The 25,261-nt window shown below is 36.8% G+C and overlaps 2 protein-coding genes and 2 pseudogenes across 2 annotated transcripts; 3 read left to right on the forward strand and 1 right to left on the reverse strand.

Annotated features, from left to right (window-relative positions):
- The first annotated feature begins 241 nt into the window (after positions 1–241).
- On the forward strand, positions 242–1,740 carry LOC120120543 (annotated as a pseudogene).
- A 526-nt stretch (positions 1,741–2,266) lies between these two features.
- On the reverse strand, positions 2,267–3,654 carry LOC120120544 (ras-related protein Rab5-like). The gene is made up of 4 exons (XM_039140167.1): positions 3,546–3,654; positions 2,651–2,712; positions 2,485–2,578; positions 2,267–2,384 (listed from the first exon to the last, which is right to left on the reverse strand). The coding sequence occupies exons 1-4, from the start codon at positions 3,652–3,654 to the stop codon at positions 2,284–2,286; spliced, it is 366 nt and encodes a 121-aa protein (XP_038996098.1). The 3' UTR covers positions 2,267–2,283.
- Positions 3,655–4,410: 756 nt separating this feature from the next.
- Positions 4,411–14,937, forward strand: LOC120120545 (annotated as a pseudogene).
- Positions 4,743–12,263, forward strand: LOC120120526 (glycine-rich domain-containing protein 1-like). Its single transcript, XM_039140159.1, has 6 exons — positions 4,743–4,758; positions 5,102–5,172; positions 5,265–5,519; positions 5,866–6,157; positions 11,470–11,633; positions 11,847–12,263. The coding sequence occupies exons 1-6, from the start codon at positions 4,743–4,745 to the stop codon at positions 12,234–12,236; spliced, it is 1,188 nt and encodes a 395-aa protein (XP_038996090.1). The 3' UTR covers positions 12,237–12,263.
- Positions 14,938–25,261: the final 10,324 nt, after the last annotated feature.

A 25,261-nucleotide genomic window follows, 5' to 3' on the forward strand; every position in this document is an offset into this window, starting at 1 on the left:
TAAAACGGAAACAAATTCTTTAAAATATTATCATAGACTCTTTCAATTTTTTCCACCAAAAATTCAGGAATTTGTAAAAATATTTTCTCTCTCCACTATATCTGATGTAGATAAGATGAAAACCCATGTCATCGTCCCCTAATCTTCGTTCTACATTCAAAAACCAATTTTTACGCATCACTTGTCCATTTTTCCCCACCATATATTTCGTGTTTTGTTGTTTTTGTACCAACGCTATCAACTTGAAGCAGAAACTTAATCTTTAACAAGAAAACAATGACAAAGTTAGCAAGTTGTTTGTGGGTGACATGTCCTATTATAATCGGCGCTGGCCCTTCAGGTTTAGCCACTGCTGCTTGTCTCAAACAAAAAGGTATCCCTAGCTTAATCCTCGAGAGGGCTGATTGCATAGCTTCCTTGTGGAAGCTAAAAACCTATGATCGTCTTCACCTTCATCTCCCAAAACAATTTTGTGAGCTACCTCTTATGGGGTTCCCAAGCCATTTCCCAACTTACCCAACCAAAAACCAATTCTTGGATTATTTAGAGTCCTACCAGAATCATTTTGGGTTAGAACCAGTATTTAATAAGGTTGTAGTAAGTGCAGAATTTGATCATCGACATGGGGCTTGGCGAGTCATGACCTCGGGGCTAAAACAAGAACAGCTCGCTTGAGTATGTGTCACAGTGGCTTATTGTGGCCAATGGAGAGAATGCTGATGAAGTGGTGCCGTTTATCGAAGGAATGCGTGATTTTGGTGGGACTATGATTCACTCAAGCTCCTACAGAAATGGAAGATCATATGAAGGAAAGGATGTTTTGGTGGTTGGCTGTGGGAATTCAGGCATGGAGGTTGCTTTGGATCTTGCCAACTTTAATACCCGCACATCACTTGTCGTTAGAGACTCAGTAAGCATTGTTTCTTTCTCTCTTTCTTCTCGTAATCATCTCTTGTTTACCCTTTTTTTTAATCGACATCCTTGATGACATTGTGGCAGGTGCACGTTTTGCCTCGTGAAATGCTAGGAATATCAACATTTGGATTGCTGGTACAGATGCTCAAGTGGTTCCCCGTTCGATTCGTGGATTGGTTTTTGCTTATGATGTCGCGTTTGGTGCTTGGAGACACAGAAAAATTCGGCTTCCGTCGTCCCAAAATCGGTCCCCTCGAACTAAAAAGCATATCTGGCAAGACACCTGTTTTGGATGTTGGGACGATAGCCAAGATCAAGAGGGGAAATATTAGGGTTCAATGCAAAACTTGTCTATACAAATCTTGCATTCTATAATGTGTTGTTAATTGAACAAAATTAGTGTTCATATATGTGTTAGGTTTATCCAGGAATAAAACGGATAACGTCCCTTGGGGCTGAGTTTGTAGACGGAAGAAAGGAGAAGTTCGATGCCATCATTCTTGCCACTGGTTTCAAAAGCAATGTACCAAAATGGTTGAAGGTAAATGACTTTAACACGTATATTTGGAGGAAACATTGTTGGTATTTTATTTTGATGAGGTGAATGTGCAGGGAGCAGATTTATTTTCGGAGAAGGATGGGATGCCAAAGCAGCCATTCCCTAATGGGTGGAAAGGAGAAGATAGGTTATACGCAGTAGGGTTTACGAGGCGTGGTTTGCTGGGTGCTGCATTCGACGCCAAAAAAGTAGCAGAAGACATTGAGTTTCAATGGAGAGCTGCGGCCTCAAAGTTGATGGACTTCAGCACTGCACTGTCGCTATGATGATTTGATGAGACTCTTATGACTCATCTAATTATGATTAAGAGAGAAAGACCAATAAATTTGTTGATTTCTCAGTGTGAATATATTGTAAATATTCAAAGTTTTTAATATTAACGCAAATTCTCATTTTTCGTGTTTGTCCATAAGTAACACTTTTTCACCAATTTCACACCTAATTCTATTCAACTTTAATTTTTTTTCTTTAAGCTCGGCTTCGGTGATTATACTATTAATGGTAAGGCAGATAAAGATCTATTACACAGAGATCATTAATTTACAGGCTACATTGGGCATACATCCCCATAGTTACAATTAACAAACTCATTACATTGAATATCTATTACACAACATGAATGCATTTGAACCTGAAAATGAAGATCTGATGTTTGAACACTGTACATACTGCATATATTCATGAGGTTAATCTTTCAATGAACTGCAAATCAAATTTTCAATTATTAATTGAGAAAACCTCAAGCATGGCTGGTCTAAACCATGTTCGATAACACAAACTACGTGAGAGTATATAGCTAAACTTTCATATCACGAGGAGCAACAAAAGAGCATTCTTCCACTTTGTCGAGGCCTGCTATGCAATCTCATTCTGGTCGGCCTAGAAGGAGCAGCTTTCACCAATCTCTTTGCTTCGGGATATAATGTGCGTGTAAGAAAAAAGGGCGAGACGTAATGATCTACTCATAGCATCGCATAAGGAGGTAAACAGTATATTAAAAACGGTATTACCGATTTCATAAAAGAGTCCGTTGACGTTATGTGCAGTCTTCGCTGATGTTTCGAGGAATGTCAAGCCATTTTCTTTGGCATATAGCTCACCTTCCTGCATTAAAATTTAATAGTAGTTCATTGCATGTAACTAATAAAGTAGGAGAAAGTATCAGATTACAGATACCTCATTTCCCACTTTTCCTTTTTCTTCCAAGTCAACCTTGTACATGATCAAATTCGGATTTCCTGAACTAGAAATATACGAATCAAACAACGTATTCACGTAACATGCTGATGTAGGGGATCCGAGACAGATGATGTTGAGCTGTCAGATTGCACCTTGATGGCACTGAGATACTATGAGTTGGCAGATCAGCGCAAAGGAGGGAGTTGATTGTGATATGTTCCTCATTGGGACCGTTTTGAGTGCGTTTCAGTCTTTTGACCATAACTTTAGCTATGGGTATCAGAATTGTGCATAAAACCCCAATTCGGAAAGCCCCTTTTGACGGGCACGCTGCCCACATTGAGCATGGCTCCATGTGCCTTTTTTCGACATCAAATTATGTCGTTTTCCCTCCGAATCACTAGTTTTATTTATTTTTTACTATTTATGATAATATTTCGTTTGTCAATTAAAAAGTCATTTTAAATCCGATTTGGGCCGGATTTTTTGCAGATTGCTTAATTTATTTCAAATTTCAATTTAGAGTGATTTTTAAGATTTTGCTATTTTTGGTAAAATTCGGATAAAGACGATTTTTGGCTATAACAGTCCGGCTTGTGAATTGATTTTCGCATTGTTTGATTTTATAGTATTCCGTTAAACTCTAGAGATATTTTTTCTCTTGCTTTGGGCGAATTTTCTCTTGTGAATCATCTGTTGGAACTAGCCTGCAGGATAATCGCTATCCTGACCGACGTCACATGCTCAATTCATACGTTTTTTTCAAATGTTTTAAGTTTGTAGAAAGTTTAGAGACAGCACCAAATCTCATTTGTAAATGGCACAAAGACCTCAAATGAACTTCAGTCCTAGGAATAAAACATTGAAAACATTTAATTGCTTGTCAAGTTACCTTGTTTTTGCACTTCCAAGTCAAGCTGATGTTTGTTCAAAAAGAAAAGAAAAGAGGAAGACATAGCCACCTGCTTGGCTTGTATGTTCTTATTTCTTGACCTTGCCATTAACTATTTGATCAGAATCAACAGAAATAAAGAGAAAAGGAAAAGAAAACCAGAGAGGTGTAGAGATAGAAAACTATAAATGATTAGAAGAATAATGAGTAGCAACATGAAGTTTTTTGTGGTTTCCTGAGGAAAATGTCATTAAGATAGTCTGGTAGGTTTACGTCACGTGACTGCTAATTAACTTGGTTTACTTTCCTGTCAGTTGTTTTCTGTGTGTTTTTCTAATACAAATATTAAGAATGGATCAATCATCATCATCAATAGGACACAATTAAGAAATTATTTTGATGAGACTTTAATTTTTTATGTTAAATCGAGTTTTCTTTTAAAAAAATAAATTCCATCAAATCTAATAAAAAAAAAGATAAACTTTAAATATTTGATAAATATAAACATCAAAACAGATAACATATATTTTTTAAAAATTCAAATCAAAATAAGATGAACTTTGAAATATTACTTTAGTTTTCGAGTAGCTTGAGTTTAGTTAAACAAAACAGAAACAAATATTTCAAAATATTATCATAGACTCTTTCAATTCCTTCCACCAAAACTCCAGGAATTTGTTGAAACATTTTCTCTCTCCTCTATATTCGATGTAGCTAGATAAGATGGAAACCCATGTCATCATCCACCAAAACCGATTTTTACGCATCACTTATCCATTTTCCCCCACCATATATTTCGTGTTCTACTGTTCTTGCTCCAGCACTATCAACTTGAAGCAAAAATTGAGTCTTCAACAAGAAAACAATGACAAAGTCAGCAAATTGTTTGTGGGTGACATGTCCTATTATAATCGGTGCTGATTGCATAGCTTCCTTGTAGAAGCTAAAAACCTATGATAGTCTTCACCTTCATCTCCCAAAGTAATTTTGTGAGCTACCTCTTATGGGATTCCCATGTCACACTACTGCAAAATGGGTTTATAGCGGTATTTTTAGCGGCGTTTTTATACAAACGCCGCTATAGACTCGTACTTTAGTGACTCCTTTAGTAGCATACGCCTCTATAGACTCATACTTTAGTGGTGTTTTTATACAAACCCTGCTATAGACTCGTAATTTAGTGGCGTTTCTATATAAATGGTGCTAAAGACTCGTATGTTAGTGGCGTTTCTATACAAACGCCGCTAAAGACTCATACTTTAGTGGCATTTTTTGTAAACGCCGCAATTTATCAATACATTAGTGGCGTTTGCATTTACAAATACCGCAAGTTTACAATTTCTAAGTCCCACACCCCTTTGACCCTTTTTTATTTTTTTCCTTCACCTATTTTTCCATTCCAGCCGTTTACATCTTCTTCTTTTGATTCCCCTTCGCAGCCAAAATCGTTAGTATTCGGCGGCAAGCTTTCCCTTTCTTCTCCATCATCGAAGTGTAATTTCCCCTTTTTTGTTGTTATGATGTGATTACGGTATTCTATTATTTTTTTAACCTAGATTTTACATTTCTAAGTTCTTTTAATCCAATTCATGTGAAATTTGGTGCTGAACTTTATAAGCTTAATCCCGTATCTCTATAAGCTTAATATAAGAAATTTTGCTTCTTTTTTGCTTGTTTGTTTTGATATTTTAAGCTGGATTTCTTTATCTTTTTAATCAGTTTCGTTACAATTCTGGCTGTGAGGAACTTTATGGAATGACCCTTGACAACTCTAGTGTTGTATATTCTCTTCAAGGCACGTGTAAAAGGAAAACGGAAGAAATTTGGAACATATTTTATCCGGATGAACCTAATGACTTCGATTTCACTAGAGCATCATCTGAAAATGCCGCTGAAACGATTTCAGGACTCAAAAAACACACCGAATATGATCTAATTTCAGCTGTAAAAAAGCAGAGTCCTTTCTTTTATCAGGTAATTCTGAGAATTATCATTTGAGCTTTTTGAATGTGTGATTTTTGTAGCATTCATCTCATACTTTTGAAGGAAGGAAATATTAGATTAATTAGTCTGCTAATTGGGGACTGAAATGTCAAAAACTAGATTTATGCAATGCAGTTTTCTCTCACCAAGTTGATTGTCAGGTTGAAAACTTTATGCAATGCTAAGGCAACCTGGTTCCTTTGAGGATAATTATTTAATTAGGAAATTTCTTCACGTAATAAATCACAGTTTTGTCACTCAAATTTCTGATATAGATTTTGAAATTTGCCATCTTCCAATTTTTCTTGTATCTTCCTGGACTCGTCTTCTACTCCAGGTATCCAAAGAGCGTATGAATAATGATATATTTGTTCAAGAAGCTGTAGCTAGATATAAGGGTTTCCTTCATTTGATCAACAGGAATCGAGAGAAGTCCATTAAACGCTTTTGCGTTCCAACTTATGACATCGACCTTATCTGGCACACCCACCAGTTGCATCCTGTCTCTTACTGCATAGATTTGAACAAAACACTTGGCAAGATATTGGAGCATGATGATACTGAATCGGATCGAACTAAAGGGAAGAAGCTTGATGTTGGGTTTTCAGGAACTACTAAACAGTGGGAGGATACTGTTAGATTTGTTTAGAAATTAAGTTGACAAGTTGGAAATTTCATCTTGGTTGGTGGCCAATTTATTGGAAATTTCATCTTGGTTGGTGGCCAAACTTTGAACATGTGAATTTCATATTTGGTGGCTAACTTGTACACATTGGAAGATTCTTTAGTAGGTGGCCAAACTTTGAACATATTGTTCTTGAAACTCAACTATAAATAGGCCTAAGTATTTCCATTAGATAGCATCCCAAAAACAAGTTCTCTCTTCCTCTTGTATTCTTCATTCTCCCACTTTGGGAATTCTAAAGAATTCCATTTGTTGTAATATTGGCGATATAGTGAAGTTATCATCCGGTGTGGTGCCCGAGGAGTAGACGATATTCTCGTCGAACCTCGTAAATTTGGTGTGTTCTCTCCTTTATTGTTTTTTATTCGGTTCTTTTCCATTGTGTTTCAATATTCAATAGTTTGACAGGTTTATCCGCTGTGCAACCTTTGGTGGTTTTAATCTTGACATTTTAGGTCAATTTTAAAACTACGTTCGTGTGAGAAATAACCCGTTTTCCCCAACAATTGGCATCAGAGCTTCGGTTGAGGTTATCCTGGTGGTTCCATTGCTGAAAGGATACCGTTCGTGATATTGAATATTGTTCGTTAGAATTAAAATGCCAAAATACGGATCAGTTGAGACATCAAGCTCTTCATCTGGACCGGTGAGGAGGGTGATGTCAAATACAAATTTCTCGGTGGAGTTGTTCGATGGATCCGGTCATTTTGGCATGTGGCAAGGCGAGCTGTTAGACGCTTTATTCTAACAAGGTCTAGACATCGCCATTGAGGAAGAAAAGCCTGAATATATGGAGGAGAAAGAATGGGGAAGAATCAATCATTTGGCGTGCAGCACGATTCGATCTTGTCTTTCCAGGGACCAGAAGTATGGCTACAAGAACGAGACTTCTACAAGTAAGATGTAGAAAGCTGTGGAGGAAAAATTCCTGAAGAAAAGCTCTCAGAATCGTCTCCACATAAAGAAAAGATTGTTCAGATTTGATTATCAATCAGGCACCAGTATGAATGAACACATCACTGCGTTCAATGAGCTAGTGGAAGACTTATTGGGCATGGATGAAACCTTCAAAGATGAAGATTTGGCTTTGATGTTGTTGTCATCTCTTCCAGATGAATTTGAGCACCTTGAGACAACGTTACTTCATGGTAAGGATAATGTTACCCTTAAAGATGTAACTGCTGCTTTGTATAGTTATGAACTCAGGAAGAAAACCAAGAAGGAGAGCAAGTACGAAGCAGCAGAGGCCATGGTGGCAAGAGGTCGCTCGAAAAGTCAAAAGCCAAAGTGGAGAGGGAGATCAAAGTCGAAGTCCAGACTGGGAAAAGATGAATGTGCCTTTTGTCATGAGAAAGGCCATTGGAAGAAAGATTGTCCGAAGCTGAAGAAGAAAGGAAAAGCTGCTCCAGATGCATGTGTTGCAGAGCATGATGCACATGACTCTGACATATCATTGGTTGCTTCATCAACAACATTCCATTCCGATGAGTGAATATTAGATTCGGGTTGCAGCTATTATATGTCCCCTAATCGGGAGTGGTTCTCCGATTTAGTGGAACTAAATGCAGGAGTTGTTTATATGGGCAATGACAATGCCTGTAAAACTGTTGGGATATGTTCAATTCGATTGAAGAATCAAGATGGATCAACCAGAGTTCTGACGGATATCCGATACGTGCCCAGTTTGAAGAAAAATCTCATCTCGTTGGGAGGCTTAGAATCCAAAGGCTCAGTAGTCACTATGAGAGATGGAGTTTTAAAAGTTACATATGGCGCACTTGTGATGATGAAGGGCATCAGGAAAAATAATTTGTATTACTACCAAGGTAGTACAATTATTGGAGCAGTTGCAGCAGCTTCCGGAGGTGATGATTTGGACGCAACCCAGTTGTGGCATATGCGGTTGGGACATGCTGGAGAGAAATCCTTGCAAATTCTGGCAAAGAAAGGATTGTTGAAAGGTGCAAAGGCTTGCAAATTGAACTTTTGCGAGCATTGTGTTCTGGGAAAGTAGAAGAGAGTTAAGTTTGGCACCACTATACATAATACAAAAGGTATTGTAGATTATATTCACTCAGATGTATGGGGTCCTTCAAAGACATCGTCTTTGGGAGGAAACCATTATTTTGTAACTTTTGTAGATGACTTTTCCAAAAAGAGTTTGGGTGTATCCGATGAAGTCTAAAGATGAAGTGCTTCAAATTTTCCTGAAATGGAAAAATATGATCGAGAACTAGACTTGTAGAAATATCAAACGTCTTAGGACGGACAATGGAGAGGAATATAAAAAGTGACCCATTCTTTGACGTTTGCCATGAGTATGGTATTGTTCGACACTTCACTGTTAGACATACACCACAACAGAATATGGTGGCAGAGCGTATGAATCGAACACTATTGGAGAAAGTTCGATGTATGTTGTCTAATGTTGGGTTAGGCAAGGCATTTTGGGCTGAGGCTGTGACATATGCTGGCCATCTCATTAATCGTCTGCCGTCATCAGCGATAGGAGGAAAAACACCATTGGAGGTACGGTCTGGAAAACCTGCTACTGATTATGATTCCTTACATGTATTTGGATCCACTGCTTATTATCATGTGAAGGAATCCAAGCTTGATCGAGAGTAAAGAAGGCTCTCTTTATGGGAATCACCCATGGAGTGAAGGGATTCCGCCTTTGGTGTTTAGACACCAAGAAGATAATTTATAGCAGAGATGTTACCTTTGATGAATCTTCCCTAGTAAAGAATGTAACAAGTGAAGCTGTCCAGACAAGTAGTACTCCGCAGCAGGTGGAGCATACTCCAAAACAGGTGGAGTTTCAGCAGATGATGATCCCAGAAGTTGATGCAGCTGATCCTTCAACTCCAATAGAAGAATCAGAAGATGAAGAGGTTCAAACCCAAGAACCATTGGAGACACCAGAAACACTTGCAGTTACAAGGCCAAGGAGAGAAATTCGTAGACCTGCTCGATTTGTTGATATGGTGGCCTATGCTCTTCCAGTTGTTGATGATGATATCCCTATCACTTACCAAGAAGCAATACAAAGCTTGGAAAGTGATAAGTGGAAAAGTGCCATGGATAAAGAAATGCAATCTCTCCAAAAGAATGACACTTGGAAACTGGCACAATTACCGAAAGGTAAAAGAGCCGTTGGATGCAAGTGGGTATTTGTAAAGAAAGATGGATCTCATAACAAGAAAGATGTTCGCTACAAGGCACGGTTGATAGCTAAAGGCTACGCTCAAAAGGAGGGAATCGACTACAATGAAGTATTTTCCCCTGTTGTGAAGCATTCCTCCATTAGAATATTGTTGGCCTTGGTAGCACAATTGAATTTGGAGCTAGCTCAACTTGATGTAAAGACGGCTTTCTTGCACGGTGATTTAGAAGAGGAGATCTATATGACATAGCCAGAAGGATACAAAGATGGTGGTTATGAGAAATGGGTTTGTAAGCTGAATAAATCGCTATATGGATTGAAGCAATCTCCGAGGCAGTGGTACAAACGATTTGATAGCTTTATAATGAGGCAAAAGTATACTAGAAGCAAATATGATCATTGTGTGTATTTGCAAAAGCTCAAATATGGATCTTTCATTTATCTTCTCTTGTACGTTGACGATATGTTGATCGCTTCGAAGAGTCAAAAGGAGATAGACAAATTAAAGGCTCAGTTGAATCAAGAGTTTGAGATGAAAGATCTAGGTGAGGCCAAGAAGATTCTTGGTATGGAGATAAGCAGAGATAGATATAGAGGGAAGCTTTGTTTAATACAGAAGCAGTATCTGAGAAAGGTATTACTATGTTTTGGCATGAATGAAAATACCAAACATGTAAGTATCCCATTGGCTTCTCATTTGAAACTTAGTTCTCAATTATCTCCTAAAACTAACGAAGAACGAGTGTATATGGCAAAAGTTCCATATGCTAATGCAGTTGGGAGCTTGATGTATGCAATGGTGTGTACGCGTCCTGACATTTCACAAGCAGTTGGAGTTGTGAGCAGGTACATGTATGATCCTGGAGAAGGATATTGACAAGCTGTGAAATGGATTCTACGGTATCTCCAACAAACCGTGGATGTTGGTTTAGTTTTTGAACAGGATGAAGAACTTGGTCAGTGTATGGTTGGATATGCTGATTTCGATTATGCTGGTGATTTGGATAAGCGTCGATCAACTACTGGGTATTTATTTACTCTTGCTAAAGCCCCAGTAAGTTGGAAGTCTACATTGCAATCTACGGTGGCCTTGTCTACTACAGAGGCAGAATACATGGCAGTTTCAGAGGATGTAAAGGAATCAATTTGGCTTAACGGGTTGATGGAAGACTTGGGAGTTGTTCAAAGTCACATTAGTCTCTATTGTGACAGTCAGAGCGCTATTCACTTAGCGAAAAATCAAGTCTACCATTCAAGGACTAAGCATATCGACGTGAGGTATCACTTTGTGCGGGAGATCTTTGAAGAAGGAAAGATTCTACTTCAGAAAATTGCGACATCAGAAAATCCTGCAGATATGATGACCAAGGTGGTAACAGTAATCAAGTTCAATCATTGTTTGAACTTGATTAACATCCTGAAAGTATGAACACCTTCGGGTGTGTGGCGCTTGTGAGCGCAATTAGAGGCACTACAAATTTGGGGGGTTGAAGAAGTTGAGTAGGCTTGGTAATTTCAAGCCAAGGTGGAGATTTGTTAGATTTGTCTAGAAATTAAGTTGACAAGTTGGAAATTTCATCTTGGTTGGTGGCCAACTTATTGGAAATTTCATCTTGGTTGGTGGCCAAACTTTGAACATGTGAATTTCATATTTGGTGGCTAACTTGTACACATTGGAAAATTCTTTGGTAGGTGGCCAAACTTTGAACATATTGTTCTTGAAACTCAACTATAAATAGGCATAAGTATTTTCATTAGAAATCATCCCAAAAACAAGTTCTCTCTTCCTCTCGTATTCTTCATTCTCCCACTTTGGGAATTCTAAAGAATTCCATTTGTTGTAATATTGGCGATATAGTGAAGTTATCATCCGGTGTGGTGCTCGAGGAGTAGACGATATTCTCGTCGAACCTCGTAAATTTGGTGTGTTCTCTCCTTTATTGTTTTTTATTCGGTTCTTTTCCATTGTGTTTAATATCAATAGTTTGACAGGTTTATCCGCTGTGCAACATTTGGTGGTCTTAATCTTGACATTTTAGGTCAATTTTAAAACTACGTTCGTGTGGGAAATAACCCGTTTTCCCCAACAGATACATTTGGCACAAGATACTGGAAGGCAGGGGCCATGTATAGAGGGAATTCTCCATCTCCTATCACAACCATTACTTGCGTGCCTGACATTTTACCTAAGGAAGTAGATGCTGCAGACGAGTTTCTGAAAATTATTAAGCTTCTTGAGATGAGGGCTGTAGAGGTAGTTTATAGAAACTTTTTCCTCTAGCATTTCATTAAGTACAAGATCTTTTTCATTAGCCGGTTTCATTTTATTTCCTATTGTTGTCCTTTTGCTTGTAAATGTTTCTTATTTTCAACTTGTTTTGCCTTTATTTAGCCTCGACCAAGGTTACTGGTGCTGCTTTCCTGTTTTAACGGGCTCTTCCTCATTATGTTCAATGCTTTTTTTCAGGTCTTTTTGGATGTTGTTGAAGTTAAGAACTTACCGAATGAAAAGAAGGGAAACCTCTTTGTCCTGTTTAGTAAAACTCAACCAGATGTGTTCTGTAATAATAAGCAGAAACTATCTTATCTGAGTCTGGGCAGAAACATGTTGCTTCATTTCAGTGTGAACCTACTGGTGAACAGCTCTTTGAACTCGTATCACATTCAGTTTCCACCTTACCAGGAAAAAAGACATGCAAAACTCCCTCTTGCTGAAACGGTCTCAGCTGGTAAGAGCTACACCCGTGTCATTGATGAAACTCAAGCTGAGGTCATTAGGCTCCAAATGAGGTATACTGCATTCACACCAGTTTCTATGCTGGCAAGCAACTTTAAGTTTACCTTCCATGTATTTTAGTGGATTGTTAAATATTTATATCGTGGATGTGCATGCATGTATTCGTCTCTTCGGCTCCTTCTGTTTACCTATTGGTGAAGCTTTAAGAGATGATGTCATATTTATGCTACGCTATTCCCAAAAGAGCTCTAACTTTTCTTAGATTTGATGTCTGCCACTGATAACCTTTAATTTTCTCATCACACAAAGTACTGTTCGACTAGGAAAACTGTTTCTCATGATAAAATTCATGACACAAATAAATGTTTATGGTTACTATATGATTTAGTTCATTTGTTTAGGATATTAAATAACTGAATCCTGTTTGATGAACTTTATGTCAGTATGATAATTCTTTGGAAAACCATTTTAGAGTGCCTATGCAGTTTTCTTTTTCTCAGCACAGTTAGTTGTTTAGGATATTAAACCTTTTCCTCTTGCGAAAATGATTCGCCTGTTGTTTGTGAAGCAGAAATATAGAATGCATAGAAGACACATCTTGCCCAAGTAGGATGATCGAAGCTGGCCGCAGAGAGATCACATGTAGAGGAGTTGTTATCCACATAAACCAATCATGGCCTTTCCACCACATTACTCGAATCATATTGTCCCGCTTGGTCCACCCTATCCCATGCGGGGACCACCTCCTCATCATCCAGCATCCAGATGTGGGGCTCACATGGTTATCCCTGTGGAAGCAGAGAGAGAAACAACATATTAAAAAAATGTGAAGACTTTCAAAATCAACGATAAAATTAAGCTCAGAGTCCACCATTTTAGGTGTTATTATTGTTTATTGTAGTTAACAATGTTGAACTACATTATATTTTACGTTAATGTAAACTTTAATTTATTATTATGGATTTCAAGTTTCTTGTTATGGATTTAAAGTTTCTTGTTATGGATGTCAAGTTTATTTGGGTAACAAAAGAGTAGAAAACAAAATTTGAAAAGTAGTCTTAATTTGCGGCGTTTGTATAAAAAACGCCATTAGATCTTTTGCGGAGTTTATATAGAAAACGCCACTATATACGTAGTCAATAGCGGCGCTTTACATTCACAAACACCACTATTTGACATAACATTTAGCGGCATTTTGGGAAAATTGTCACTATATGTCAGAACGTTTAGCGGCATTTTTGGGACAAAACACCACAAAAGAAAACATAAATAGCGACATTTGGAATAACGCCGCTAAATATCATAACCTTTAGCGACGTTGTAAAAAACGCCGCTAAATACCATTACATTTAGCATTGTGAATGAAAAATTTCGCTACCTTTTGCGGCATTTGTTTCAGCGACACTTTTTGTAACGTTTGTTTTTGCGCCACAAAGGTTTTTAGCGCTTAAAAATGCCGCACAGACTGAAAAACACCGCTAAAAACCTGTTTTGCTTTAGTGTCATTTCCCAACTTACCCAACCAAAAACCAATTCTTGGATTATTTTGAGTCCTACCTCAATCATTTTGGTTTAGAACCAATTTTTAATAAGGTTGTAGTAAGTACAAATTTGATCATCGACATGAGGCTTGGCGAGTCACGACCTCGGGGCCGAAACAAGAACAGATTGAGTATGTGTCACAGTGGCTTATTGTGGCCATTGGAGAGAATGCTGATGAGTGGTGCCGTTTATCGAAGGAATGCGTGATTTTGGCGGGACTATGATTCACTCAAGCTCCTATAGAAATGGAAGATCGTATGGAGGAAAAGATGTTTTGGTGGTTGGCTGTGGGAATTCAGGCATGGAGGTTGCGTTGAATTTTGCCAACTTTAATTCCCGCACATTACTTGTCGTTAGAGACTCGGTAAGCATTGTTTCTTTTTTTCTTTCTTCTCATAATCATCTCTTGTTTACCCCTTTTTTAATCGACATTCTCGATGCATTGTGGTAGATGCACGTCTTGCCTCGTGAAATGCTAGGAATATCAACATTTTGATTACTGGTACAAATGCTCAAGTGGTTCCCCGTTCGATTCGTGGAATGGTTTTTGCTTCTGATGTCCCGTATGTGGCTCGGAGACACAGAAAAATCCGGCTTCCATCGTCCCAAAATCAGTCCCCTGGAACTTAGAGCATATCCGACAAGACACCTGTTTTGGATGTTGGGACGATAGCCAAGATCAAGAGTGGAAATATTAGGGTTCAATGCAAAACTTTTGTCTATACAAATCTTGCATTCTATAAAGTGTTGTTAATTAAACTAAATTAGTGTTTATATAACGTGTTAGGTTTTTCCGGGTAATAAAACGGATAACGTCCCTTGGGGCTGATCCGTTTGTAGACGGAAGAAAGGAGAGGTTCGATGCCATCATTCTTGCCACTGGTTTCAAAAGCAATGTACCAAAATGGCTGAAGGTAAATGATCTTAACACGTGTATTTGGAGGAAACATTGTTGGTATTTTATTTTGATGAGGTGAATGTGCAGGGAGCAGATTTGTTTTCGGAGAAGGATGGGCTGCCAAGGCAACCATTTCCCAATGGGTGGAAAGGAGAAGATGGGTTATAGGCAGTAGGGTTTACAAGGCGTGGTTTGCTGGGTGCTGCCTTCGACGCCGACGCCAAAAAAGTAGCAGAAGACATTAAGTTTCAATGGAGAGTCAGGCCTCAAAGTTGGACTTCAGCACCGCATTGTCGCTATGATGACTCGATAGACTCCAATGACTCATCTAATTATGATCAAGAAAGAAAGACCAGTAAATTTGTTGATTTCTCAGTGTGAATATTTTGTAAATATTCTCAGATTTCAATATTAACGCAAATTCTCATTTTTCATGTTTGTCCGTAAGTAGCACTTTTTCAGCAATTTCACACGTAGTTCTATTCGACTTTAATTTGTTTTCTATAAGCTCGGCTTTGGTGATTATACTATTAATGGTAGGTTGATAAAGATTTATGAAAATGTAAATAATAATAAATCATCAATTGAGTTTAGTTTTCGTTCTCTCTTATTATATTTACGTAATATATTTAAAAGTATATGATTCAAAATTAAATATTTGTTATTTTTTTGAATAATTAAATAAATTACTAAAATATTTTAATAATAGAAATTTAGTCTTTTACAGATTCAAATTGTGCAGCCAAACTGCCTTTTCTTCCTCTTCTTCTTTAACGGTAGATCTTGTGTTTCCTTTATTTACATTTTGAATTAAAGGCTATCAAAGCTTGTGAAGAAATTCCAAAATATCCATGGTCTCAATGACGGCTTAGTAACCCATGACACTGCAACTTGCGAATCTGATTCCACGATCAGCTCATGATGAACACCTTTTCCGGATTCAATAAACAATTCAAGGGTTGTTTTCATAGCAATCAATTCCGCACGGTCTGAACAATATGCAGAAATCGGACCATAAAATATTGCGCAAACCTTCCCATGATAATCTCTTAAAACCCTACCACATTCAACAAGTCCTCCTCTAAACGCCCTTCAAAAACTCGTTCATTCATTGTTAACCATATCGTCCATAGAGTGGCCGCCACTACTATAAGCCACATACTTCTAAACAACCCTGTCAAAGAAACCCCAAAACAATTATTACACAAGTCTAATCGATAAAGATGCCTTCCAAGGTATATTCCACCATTCAAAAACCTTGGACCATAACTGTTTTGCAAATCCACAAGCCACAAAGAGATGATCGACATTCTCCGTTACTGCATCACACCAAGGGCAGTCACATAACAAAGGTTCTAGATCAATCCCCCTCGACAACAAAAATTCCTCGGTTGGAAACTTATTGATGATCAACATCCAAATAAAACTCTAGCTACGAGGAAGGACATTCAACTTCCATATTACATCAAGGTTAAACTCTGGATTCTCAACTCCATCATTTACAAGCATTACACTAAGTTTTTTAACAGAGAAAGCTCCAACCTTATCACGAACCCACACAATTTTATCTTCGGTCTCTTGACTTAGGTTGATGTTGATCACCTTCGACACAAGTTCATTTCGGATTATCAATTCCCCTTCCCTAAGCGACCTCTTAAAGATATTGGACCAATTATTGTTAATAAAACTGTCATTGTTTGATACTTCAGCAACTAAACTTCCTGTGTACAGCCCCATATTTTCATTTAATAACTCTTCTCTGCAATGCATTTTTCTCAACCACATATGTAACACCCTTACCCGTATTTAATTCATAAATACGAGTCAAAATGTCACAAACTGATTTTATAACATTTAAATTTAGAGAAAATAACTCAGTGACCAAAAATGCCTTATAATATACGATTTTAACCAACTTTTTTTGGATTTGTCAAAATGACCAACTAAATCGCAATGCGATCGATAATTCGCAACGCGATCTCCGGTATCGCAAATCAGTTTCCAGATTCACAACGCGATTCTGACTATCGCATTGCGATTTTCCAAATTCGCGTTGCGATTTTCCGACTATCGCAATGCGAATATGTAAATCGCAATGCGATTCTGACTATTGCAATGCGATTCTGACTATCGCAACGCGATTCTGACTGTCGCAACACTGAATTTCAAATTCGCAACAGGTTTTAGTTTCGCAACACAAATGTTTTGGGTATATAACTACACAGCAGAAGCAACTCATAACCTAAATCCCTAAATCGCAACTCATTCCATCTCCATCTATCACTCTCTCCGGCGACATCCGTTCTTATATCCAACGACATCCTTCCCTATCCAGCAACAGGTTTTAGTTTCGCAGCTCGTTTGTTTAGTAAATTAATTTACAATAATGAAATCATCTAATATTAGTGAATTACATAAATTAAAAAAAATTAATCAAAATGAAATATAAGAAGAAATATAAGACTTACCCCCCATCGAAATAACCTTTGTCTTCAACCCCTAATAACACACCCCACCAAGACCGTTCAATCAACAAATGCATATCATCGTTGAGTTTGTATATGTCAGCGTAACACCCTTGGCTCCGCTCATGTAGATAAAAATCAACTGCGGTCTTAGCCCAAAAGGTATTATCCAGAATTGTTTCCGGTAGTTGTTTCCTCTCCACTTCATCTGTCGGAATGGTACTGGCCGGTAACTTATACGAAAGCCAATAGTCATCCATCATGTCCGGCACGTGAGGGGTTTCTCAATAATTCGATATATTATGTCGTGTGAATCGAGCTCTAGAATGTTGGGAGGGACCTCTTCAACGATGACAGTGGCCTCTTGAACGGTGGGAGGGGACTCTTGAGGGATGATAGAGGCCTCTTGAACGATAGGGGAGGCCTCTTGAACGATGACAGGTGAGTCGGGCTTTTTCTTACGGATTCTTCGCACTATTGGGGTGAACGAAGACTTAATGGCACGTGCACGCCGTCTGATACGTGAACTCCGTCTTGCAAGAAAAACCCGACGTAGAGCATCCACCTTAGCGGGCCGCTAAAAATAAATTAATACATAAATCAATAAATAAACAGACATGATATTAAACAGTGAAAACAAAGACAAATATATTTCAAACTTGCACGGTATTCACCCAAGTCATTATTCTATCATTGTTCACAAAATGCATCATATAACATTCCAGAAGTAATCACTTATATAAACATTTAAAAGGACAACATATAGGTTTAGTGCAGGTTCAATGACAACATAAAGAGTAGTAGTTTATTCTTGAAACTTAAATTTTCAACACTGTGAAGTTAGTATTTGTCTTTGTCTTTTGGTTGAAGTAATGCAATTCATTCAAGTTTCAATTTGCAGAAGAAGAATAGAATATGAAACTTAAAATCGCAACACGAATGACTATCGCAACGCGAAAATGACTATCGCAACGCGAATTTGACTATCGCAACGAGAGAATCGCAATGCGATTTTCATTTCGCATTGCGATTCTCTCGTTGCGATAGTCAAATTCGCGTTGCGATAGTCATTTTCGCGTTGCGATAGTAAACTATTCTTCTTCTGCAAATTGAAACTTGAATGGATTGCATTACTTCAACCAAAAACAAATACTAACTTCACAGGGTTAAAGAATAAACAATTTAGCAGTATTGGCAGCAACCGAATGAATTTACTAAGCAATCTAAGTGAAATGGTACATCTAAGTGAAATGGTTAATCTAAGTGAAATTACGAGTAAATTTATCATCAAGTTAAATATGAAAAATATTAAACTTACCTCGTTGCGTAGAGTATGAACCTCATTCTGCAACGATGCTACCATCTCACGTAGAGCGGCTACCTCACCACGTAAAGTAGACACCTCAACACGCCATGCACCATTATCATCGCGTAAAGTACCGACCTCCTCACGCAAGGAATTGACCTCATCACGTAACTCCCCTAACTCATCCCGTGGAGGTGGAGAACAGGGAGATAAACGTCGTGGCATCTTTGCCGGTAGCCTATCATAAGGTGATGGTGGAGAAGAGGCTCGATGATGTGACAGAGTAGGTGATGGCTCTCGTTGTGGAGGTGTATAGTCGGGTCGATCAGGTGATGGCTCTGGGTGAGGTGATGGCTCTCGAAGTGGAGGCTGCTCATCATCCATTCCATCAAAAAAACGCTTACTAGCTTGCCACCAATCAGTGGCAAGCTCAGCTTCCGTGGGTGTCAGCCTCTGTAATGGAGTGTTGGACTCCTAACAATATAAAAGCTCAAACAAAGTTAAATGTGTACTAGTAATAACTTGTTTATAAACATATGGTAGTATTTGTGTTAACTTACATTATTTATTGTCGTATACGGTAGTAAATCTTCCCATTGCTGCAAGGTCCGTTTCCTCTTCCAGGAAATAGCCCTAGGAATATCATTATAAGTTTTTAATGCATATGTCTGCATGGCGGGAAAGGCCTCAAATATCCAAATCTACAAACAATATAATAATAAACATTAGTAATTGTTAAATAATAATTAATTATAATTTTGGAAACATTATATAAAAATTCTTACCTTAAAGGCCCAAATAAAGCCTGACAAAGTGATTTGGAACCATCGCCACGCAAACTTTTTCGATCATCAAAGGCAAACGACAACTTATTCCATGTAGCTTTCCATAGATACGAACCCAACGGAAACAGGTTCCATGCATTTAGGTCCTCTACCAATTTAATTAGATCATTAGGAATAAGTTTCTGGCATCTCTGCCTAAAAAGCTGGCATGCAAAAGTATTAGAAGGCTTACTCGGACAACATCGACGTCATCCATCCGAGTAAAACCATCTTTCTTATTCAATAATCTCGTCAAGTCTTCCACGTGTAAATTCGGCTTCTCCATTGACAGCTCAGGAAAAACCCGGGATAACCATGATAGGCGGGTAATATGTCTAGTGTACCGACCTACATCATCGTGTCCGAAGCGTAGATCGGTGATTAAGCAAAACTCCTCCCGCCCAAAACACGTATATGCCGGTGGAAAATCAAACCATATCTCTTCATCACGACATTGTATAGTCTCTAGTAGATCGCTAGTCATGGTTTGAAGAAACAGATGGGTCAACATAGCATATCCACCCGGATGTTGTACTTTCAGTCATGGCCCGAAGCAAGTATCCTCAAATATTTTTCTTTGTGGAGGTGAAAGCTTCGACGCAATTGTTTTGGCCAGGCTTAATTTATTTCTTAAGGTCAATTGAGTCGAATAAAAGTTCTAAAAAACAATAAACATACCAAGTTAGATATACCAAAAACTACACTGTGAATATATACTAAGAACAGTAAACATAAAGAGTAGTAGTTTATTCTTCAAACTTAAATTTGCAACACTGTGAATTTAGTATTTGTCTTTATTTTTTTGTTGAAGTAATGCAATTCATTCAAGTTTCAATTTGCAGAAGAAGAATAGTTTCTGAAACTTAAAATCGCAACACGAAAATGAAAATTGCAACACGAAAATGACTATCGCAACGCGAAACTAAAATCGCATTTCGATTCTGTCGTTGCGATTTTTATTTCGCGTTGCGATTCTCGGTTTCAAATACTAAATTGAAACTTGAATGGATTGCATTATTTCAACCAAAAGACAAAACAAAGACAAATACTAAATTCACAGGGTTTAAAGACTAAACAGTTTAGCAGTATTAGCAGCAATCGAATGAATTTAATAAGCAATCTAAATGAAATGGTTAATCTATTATTGAAATTACCAGTAAACTTATCATCAATTTCAATATGAAAAACCTAATAATAATGCAAAAATTTCAAAATAAAAATAATTAAAAAAACTAACCCTCGGTGGTTGATTTGGTTGATTTTCCATTTCTGACCGTGAATGATTCTGAGGGTGGCTCTGAGAGATGGAGATAGACGGATTTCGTCGGAGATGGGGACTGATTTCGTTGGAGATGGGGACGGATGTCGCCTTAGAGAGTAAGAGATTGAGATGGGGCTGAGTTGTGATTTAGGGTTTTAGGTTATGAGTTACGATTACGGGATATACTGTGGATGGTTCAGTGTTTCGATATATTAATATTCGTGTTTGGAATTTGAAAAAAAATACGCGTTGCGATAATAATGGCGCTTTGAAAATCGCATTGCGATAGTCAGCATCGCGTTGCGATAGTCAAATCTCGTTGCGATAGTCAGAATCGCGTTGCTATAGTCATACTCGCGTTGCGATAGTCATACTCGCATTGCGATTTACATATTTGCATTGCGATAGTCGGAAAATCGCAACACGAATTTGAAAAATCGCAATGCGATAGTCAGAATCGCGTTGCGAATCTGGAAACTGATTTGCGATACCGGAGATCGCGTTGCGAATTATCGATCGCATTGCGATTTAGTTGGTCATTTTGGAAAATCCAAAAAAAGTTGATTAAAATCGTATATTATAAGGCATTTTTGGTCACTGAGGTTATTTTCTCTTAAATTTAAACCATTTATCGATTTATCAAGTAATATCAATTTCTATTTTTTAATTAACCAAATTACATCAATTTCAGGTAGAAACTTAGCAGTACATAACTAATAGCTGCTTAAAATTACCTATATTCAACCTTAATCAGTAGCTCCATTTTATTCTATTGTTTACCAGATTATTAAACTTGTAATTCATTTAACAAATACAACACTAATATAAACTATCCATTGTTTATTTTAACCATTATCCATTATTACCAATATGACTAGCTTATAATTTAGTACCAGTTATATCTAAACTAGTAGAAACCAACTATTATTATTATATATGTATCATCTAGAAATTTAAACTACATCAGATTGATGTAATTACTGATACTATAGATATACCTCTTGATGAGTGTGATGTTTGATACTCCTTACTCCAATTTTGTGTTTTTTACCTACGCGTGAAAATTATCACACGTTAAATATACACTTAGTAAGGCAATAATAATAATCAGTGCAATACAATGTATATATAAAGAAATAACAATACTCAATGCATCATGATCACTTTACTTGTATTACCTTCATGTTACACATATTAACATGAATAAACAATTCATATAATTTCTTATCAGTATACTTGTCATTTATTCCATAAGCTCATAAGTTTAATCATCTGCTTATAATTTATTAACCCATAAACCATAGCCCAAATATAAGTCTATGAGAACCCTGGGTACATGAGTCAAATATGCACCGAAGTGCTAAATCAAATATGCAGCCTGTTGCTAGACTCTATGGCATACCAACTATACTATTGTCCCTCAATGACCTACTTGGACATATAGTTTATATTTATTTCATTCATGGCATTGTATATCAACATAATTCAACATTGGACGGTCCATACACGAAATAACATTCATGATATAACATCATAAATAAACTAATATCCAATGCATTTTATATTAACTTTTGACATATTTAGAACATGTCAAATATATGATTAATGACATAAATATCATGCTAATATAAACAAGGTAGACTCATCACAAGTCTTCCTAATGCTATATAAAACATCCATGTATCATGTTATGTATGCATTGCACTCACATTGACATTTTTAATACAAATCAAAATATAAGTCTCACTAAGTTTTAAGCTCGATCTTTTTTTTTCTTTTGTTGCTAGTTAGATCCCGATTTTGATAGATGTCTATAAATACATCAAACGTACAACACAAATAATCAAAAGCACATGTTAGAATCCATATAACTCATGCGTATATAGTGTAGGAAAAATTCATAATATTCATTCCAATACAACATTGTAATTACAATGTTTCCTACACTTCTTTCCCCCTTAACTTACTTGAATTTACCTTTAAAATCACAATTTCACCTTAAACCCTTATTTTTCTCTTTTAGGTTTTAAGGACTAATCATAAAAATTTCATATTTCAAATCTAAATCCAATAATTTAGTAATTAAATTAATCCTTGAAAGATAATAAATATCATAAATAAGTCACTTGAATTTTCCTATATTTTTTCTTAAGAAACCATATGACCTAATATAATCCATCACCTTCCAAGGTGTTTCGAAGATCCAAACAACAAATTTAAACATGTATTGTAGTTTTCTACCTTCATCAAATTCAAGCTTTGAATATAATTCTCAAACTTTTTCTAAGTATCATTTTGGTCACTACTAGGATTCAACCATTCTTCACATTTTTAAGCTTGAATAAACATGCTAAGGCATACAACATAATATTCTCATAATATCTAACATAAAAATCAATTCAAAACATCAACTCCTTAACTTTTCATCTTTTACAAATGGATCCCTAAAGGAAAACTAATAGATTTTTCATTACTTGGAACATGAAATCAACATCACAATACCTATGTCAACATTTTGAAGCCTCGAAACCTCAAATTTCATCATCCCTTCATCCACTCTTTTCATAAATTTAGGGTTTTAAGCATGAACAATATGAAAAAATGTATCAAATGAAAGAAAATTCAATGGAGAACAAAATTAAATTTCATGGCTTAATCTTAAATCTAATTTAAAATGCTTAAAAATCAATTTTAGAACTTACCTTTCTTTTGTTGTAACTTGCGGCAGCAGCAAACAAAATCAAGAAAGTTCTTGATTTTTTTTAAATTTTAGTCCTTTTTAGATTTTTATAACCTAATTGAATTTAAAATTCATTTTAGTCCAAAATGACTATTATGACCTTAAAATCCAATGATCTTAATCATGCTACATATCATATTAATCATCCAAGGGTTGAAGTTAATCCCTGAAGTTAGTAGTTTACAACTTTGCCTTTGTAAATTTCCAAAATTTCAATCTTGTCCTTTTTAATCTAATGGCTAAGATTTAACATGAAAATCAACTTAAATCCAATGCTCCACATTAAATATTATCATTTTAAAGCATGGAAAAGACATTTTCCCCTTGCTTTATCATCTAGCAAAATTTCCTAAACTTTCAATTCAATCCGATTATCTAAATTTTCTCGAACTTTTACACTTTATAACTTTCAACACAAACTCCGTACGAAAAATATGAAGCCCACGCAAACATCATTCTTGGGGATAAATTATTCATTTACGGGACCAAGTAGTACAACTTTTAAAATTACATTTTGATCTCTCAACTTTCAAAAGTTTATACTTTAGCCACTAAACTTTCAATTTATTCATTTTAGTCACTAACCAATTTTCGGGGTATTACAACCTACCTCCAACTCCACTTTGCCGGTAGCGCTTTATTTTTAGCTTGAATGTTCACCACTCCTGCGCCACCCTTCGTTTTAGGCAAACAGACCCGCTTCCAATTAACTTTCGCTATCTTTTTGCAGCTGGTCGTTGATCCTCACAGAAAGTTTATTCTTATTGCTTCTATTTTATGAATCACTATTTTGGGAATTTCAAAAAGAGACATGTAAGATAATACCGAATTAATGAGGACTACCTTGGCTGCGAAGGATAATTCTCACTTTTCCAATTTGACAGACTGATTTGAATTTACCCAAAACATTTTCCCAAGTAACTACCCTTTTCTAGATCGGCTCCAAGGGGAATGCCAAGATAAGAAAAGGGTTGTTTTTCAATTTTGCATCAGTGGATCGCGGCAAGCCTGTGCAGCATCACCTCCTCCACTCCAAAGCCAATAAATTTGATTTACTAAAATTAATGCTCAGCCTGGAGAAGACTTCAAATCCTCTCAAAACATACTTGATTTTAACCATGTACTCGTGGTTCGCCTTCAAAAATAAAATTGTATCATCCGCAAACTGTAGGTGGGAAAAAGAGTATCCTGGGATCACATTCCTTATTCCTTCAATATCACCACACTCTACCACTTTATCAAGCATCAAATGAAGAACTTCGGTTACCACGATATAAAGAAAAGGGGACAGTGAATCACCTTGTCTCAACCTTTGTGCATCCTAAGTTCTTTTGTCGGAGAACCGTTGACTAATATAAAAATTTTTACAATCGAAATACACTCCCATATCCATCGTCTCCACTTGCTTCCGAACCCCATTTTACTAAACACCCAATTTAGACAATCCCATTGGACACAATCGTATGCCTTAGAAAAATCTAATTTGAGAGCAATACTTCCCTCGGAGATCTTTTCTTTACCCATCAAATGAATTACCTCACTAGCTTTTAGGATCCCATCAAAAAATTGTCTTTCTTGTATAAAGGCACACTGTGTTTCACTTATTATACTTCCCAAAACCGACCTAAGTCTCCAGGAAAACACCTTCGTAATAATCTTTTACAATGAGATTACTAGACTTATGGGTCTAAAATCTTCAAAGTTGTTGGGCATTCTGCCTTCGGTATAAGAACAATAAAGGAAGAATTAACACTCTCCGCAAGTTTACCACTCCTGAAAAATTCATCAAACATAGCAACCAAATTACCCTGCACTATATCCCAACATGTTTTGAAAAATACATGTTGAAGCCATCCGGTCCGGTGCTTTACAATCCTCACTCTCACACTGCCTCCTTGATTTCATCTACCATAAAATGTTCCTCAAGTTTGGCTGCCTCCTCTTTTGAAAGTTTTGAAATTGAGCTCAATTTGTTCTGAAATTTTCCATGTACGTTGTTTACATTTAAAATGACTCTTAAAAACTTTCTTTCTAACCTCTTTCGGATCCAAACTCGCTGGATTCCCTGCTTGCACTCCTTGTAGCAGTTTCCTCTTTGCTTTGAGTTAA

The sequence above is a fragment of the Hibiscus syriacus genome, unplaced genomic scaffold (assembly GCF_006381635.1).
Source record: "Hibiscus syriacus cultivar Baekdansim isolate YM2019G1 unplaced genomic scaffold, ASM638163v2 tig00110339_pilon, whole genome shotgun sequence".
NCBI classification, from domain to species: Eukaryota; Viridiplantae; Streptophyta; class Magnoliopsida; order Malvales; family Malvaceae; genus Hibiscus; species Hibiscus syriacus.

Bases quoted from the DNA above. Each gene is read 5' to 3' on its own strand.
- LOC120120526 (XM_039140159.1), top strand. The intron at 5,520-5,865 runs GTAATTCTGAGA...CTTCTACTCCAG, and splicing joins AGAGTCCTTTCTTTTATCAG to GTATCCAAAGAGCGTATGAA. The intron at 6,158-11,469 runs ATACTGTTAGAT...TTTCCCCAACAG, and splicing joins AACTACTAAACAGTGGGAGG to ATACATTTGGCACAAGATAC.
- LOC120120544 (XM_039140167.1), bottom strand. From the start codon at position 3,654: ATGGCAAGGTCAAGAAATAAGAACATACAAGCCAAGCAGGTGGCTATG. The intron at 2,579-2,650 runs GTATCTGTAATC...ATTTTAATGCAG, and splicing joins AAGGAAAAGTGGGAAATGAG to GAAGGTGAGCTATATGCCAA. The intron at 2,385-2,484 runs GTAATACCGTTT...TATATCCCGAAG, and splicing joins CGGACTCTTTTATGAAATCG to CAAAGAGATTGGTGAAAGCT.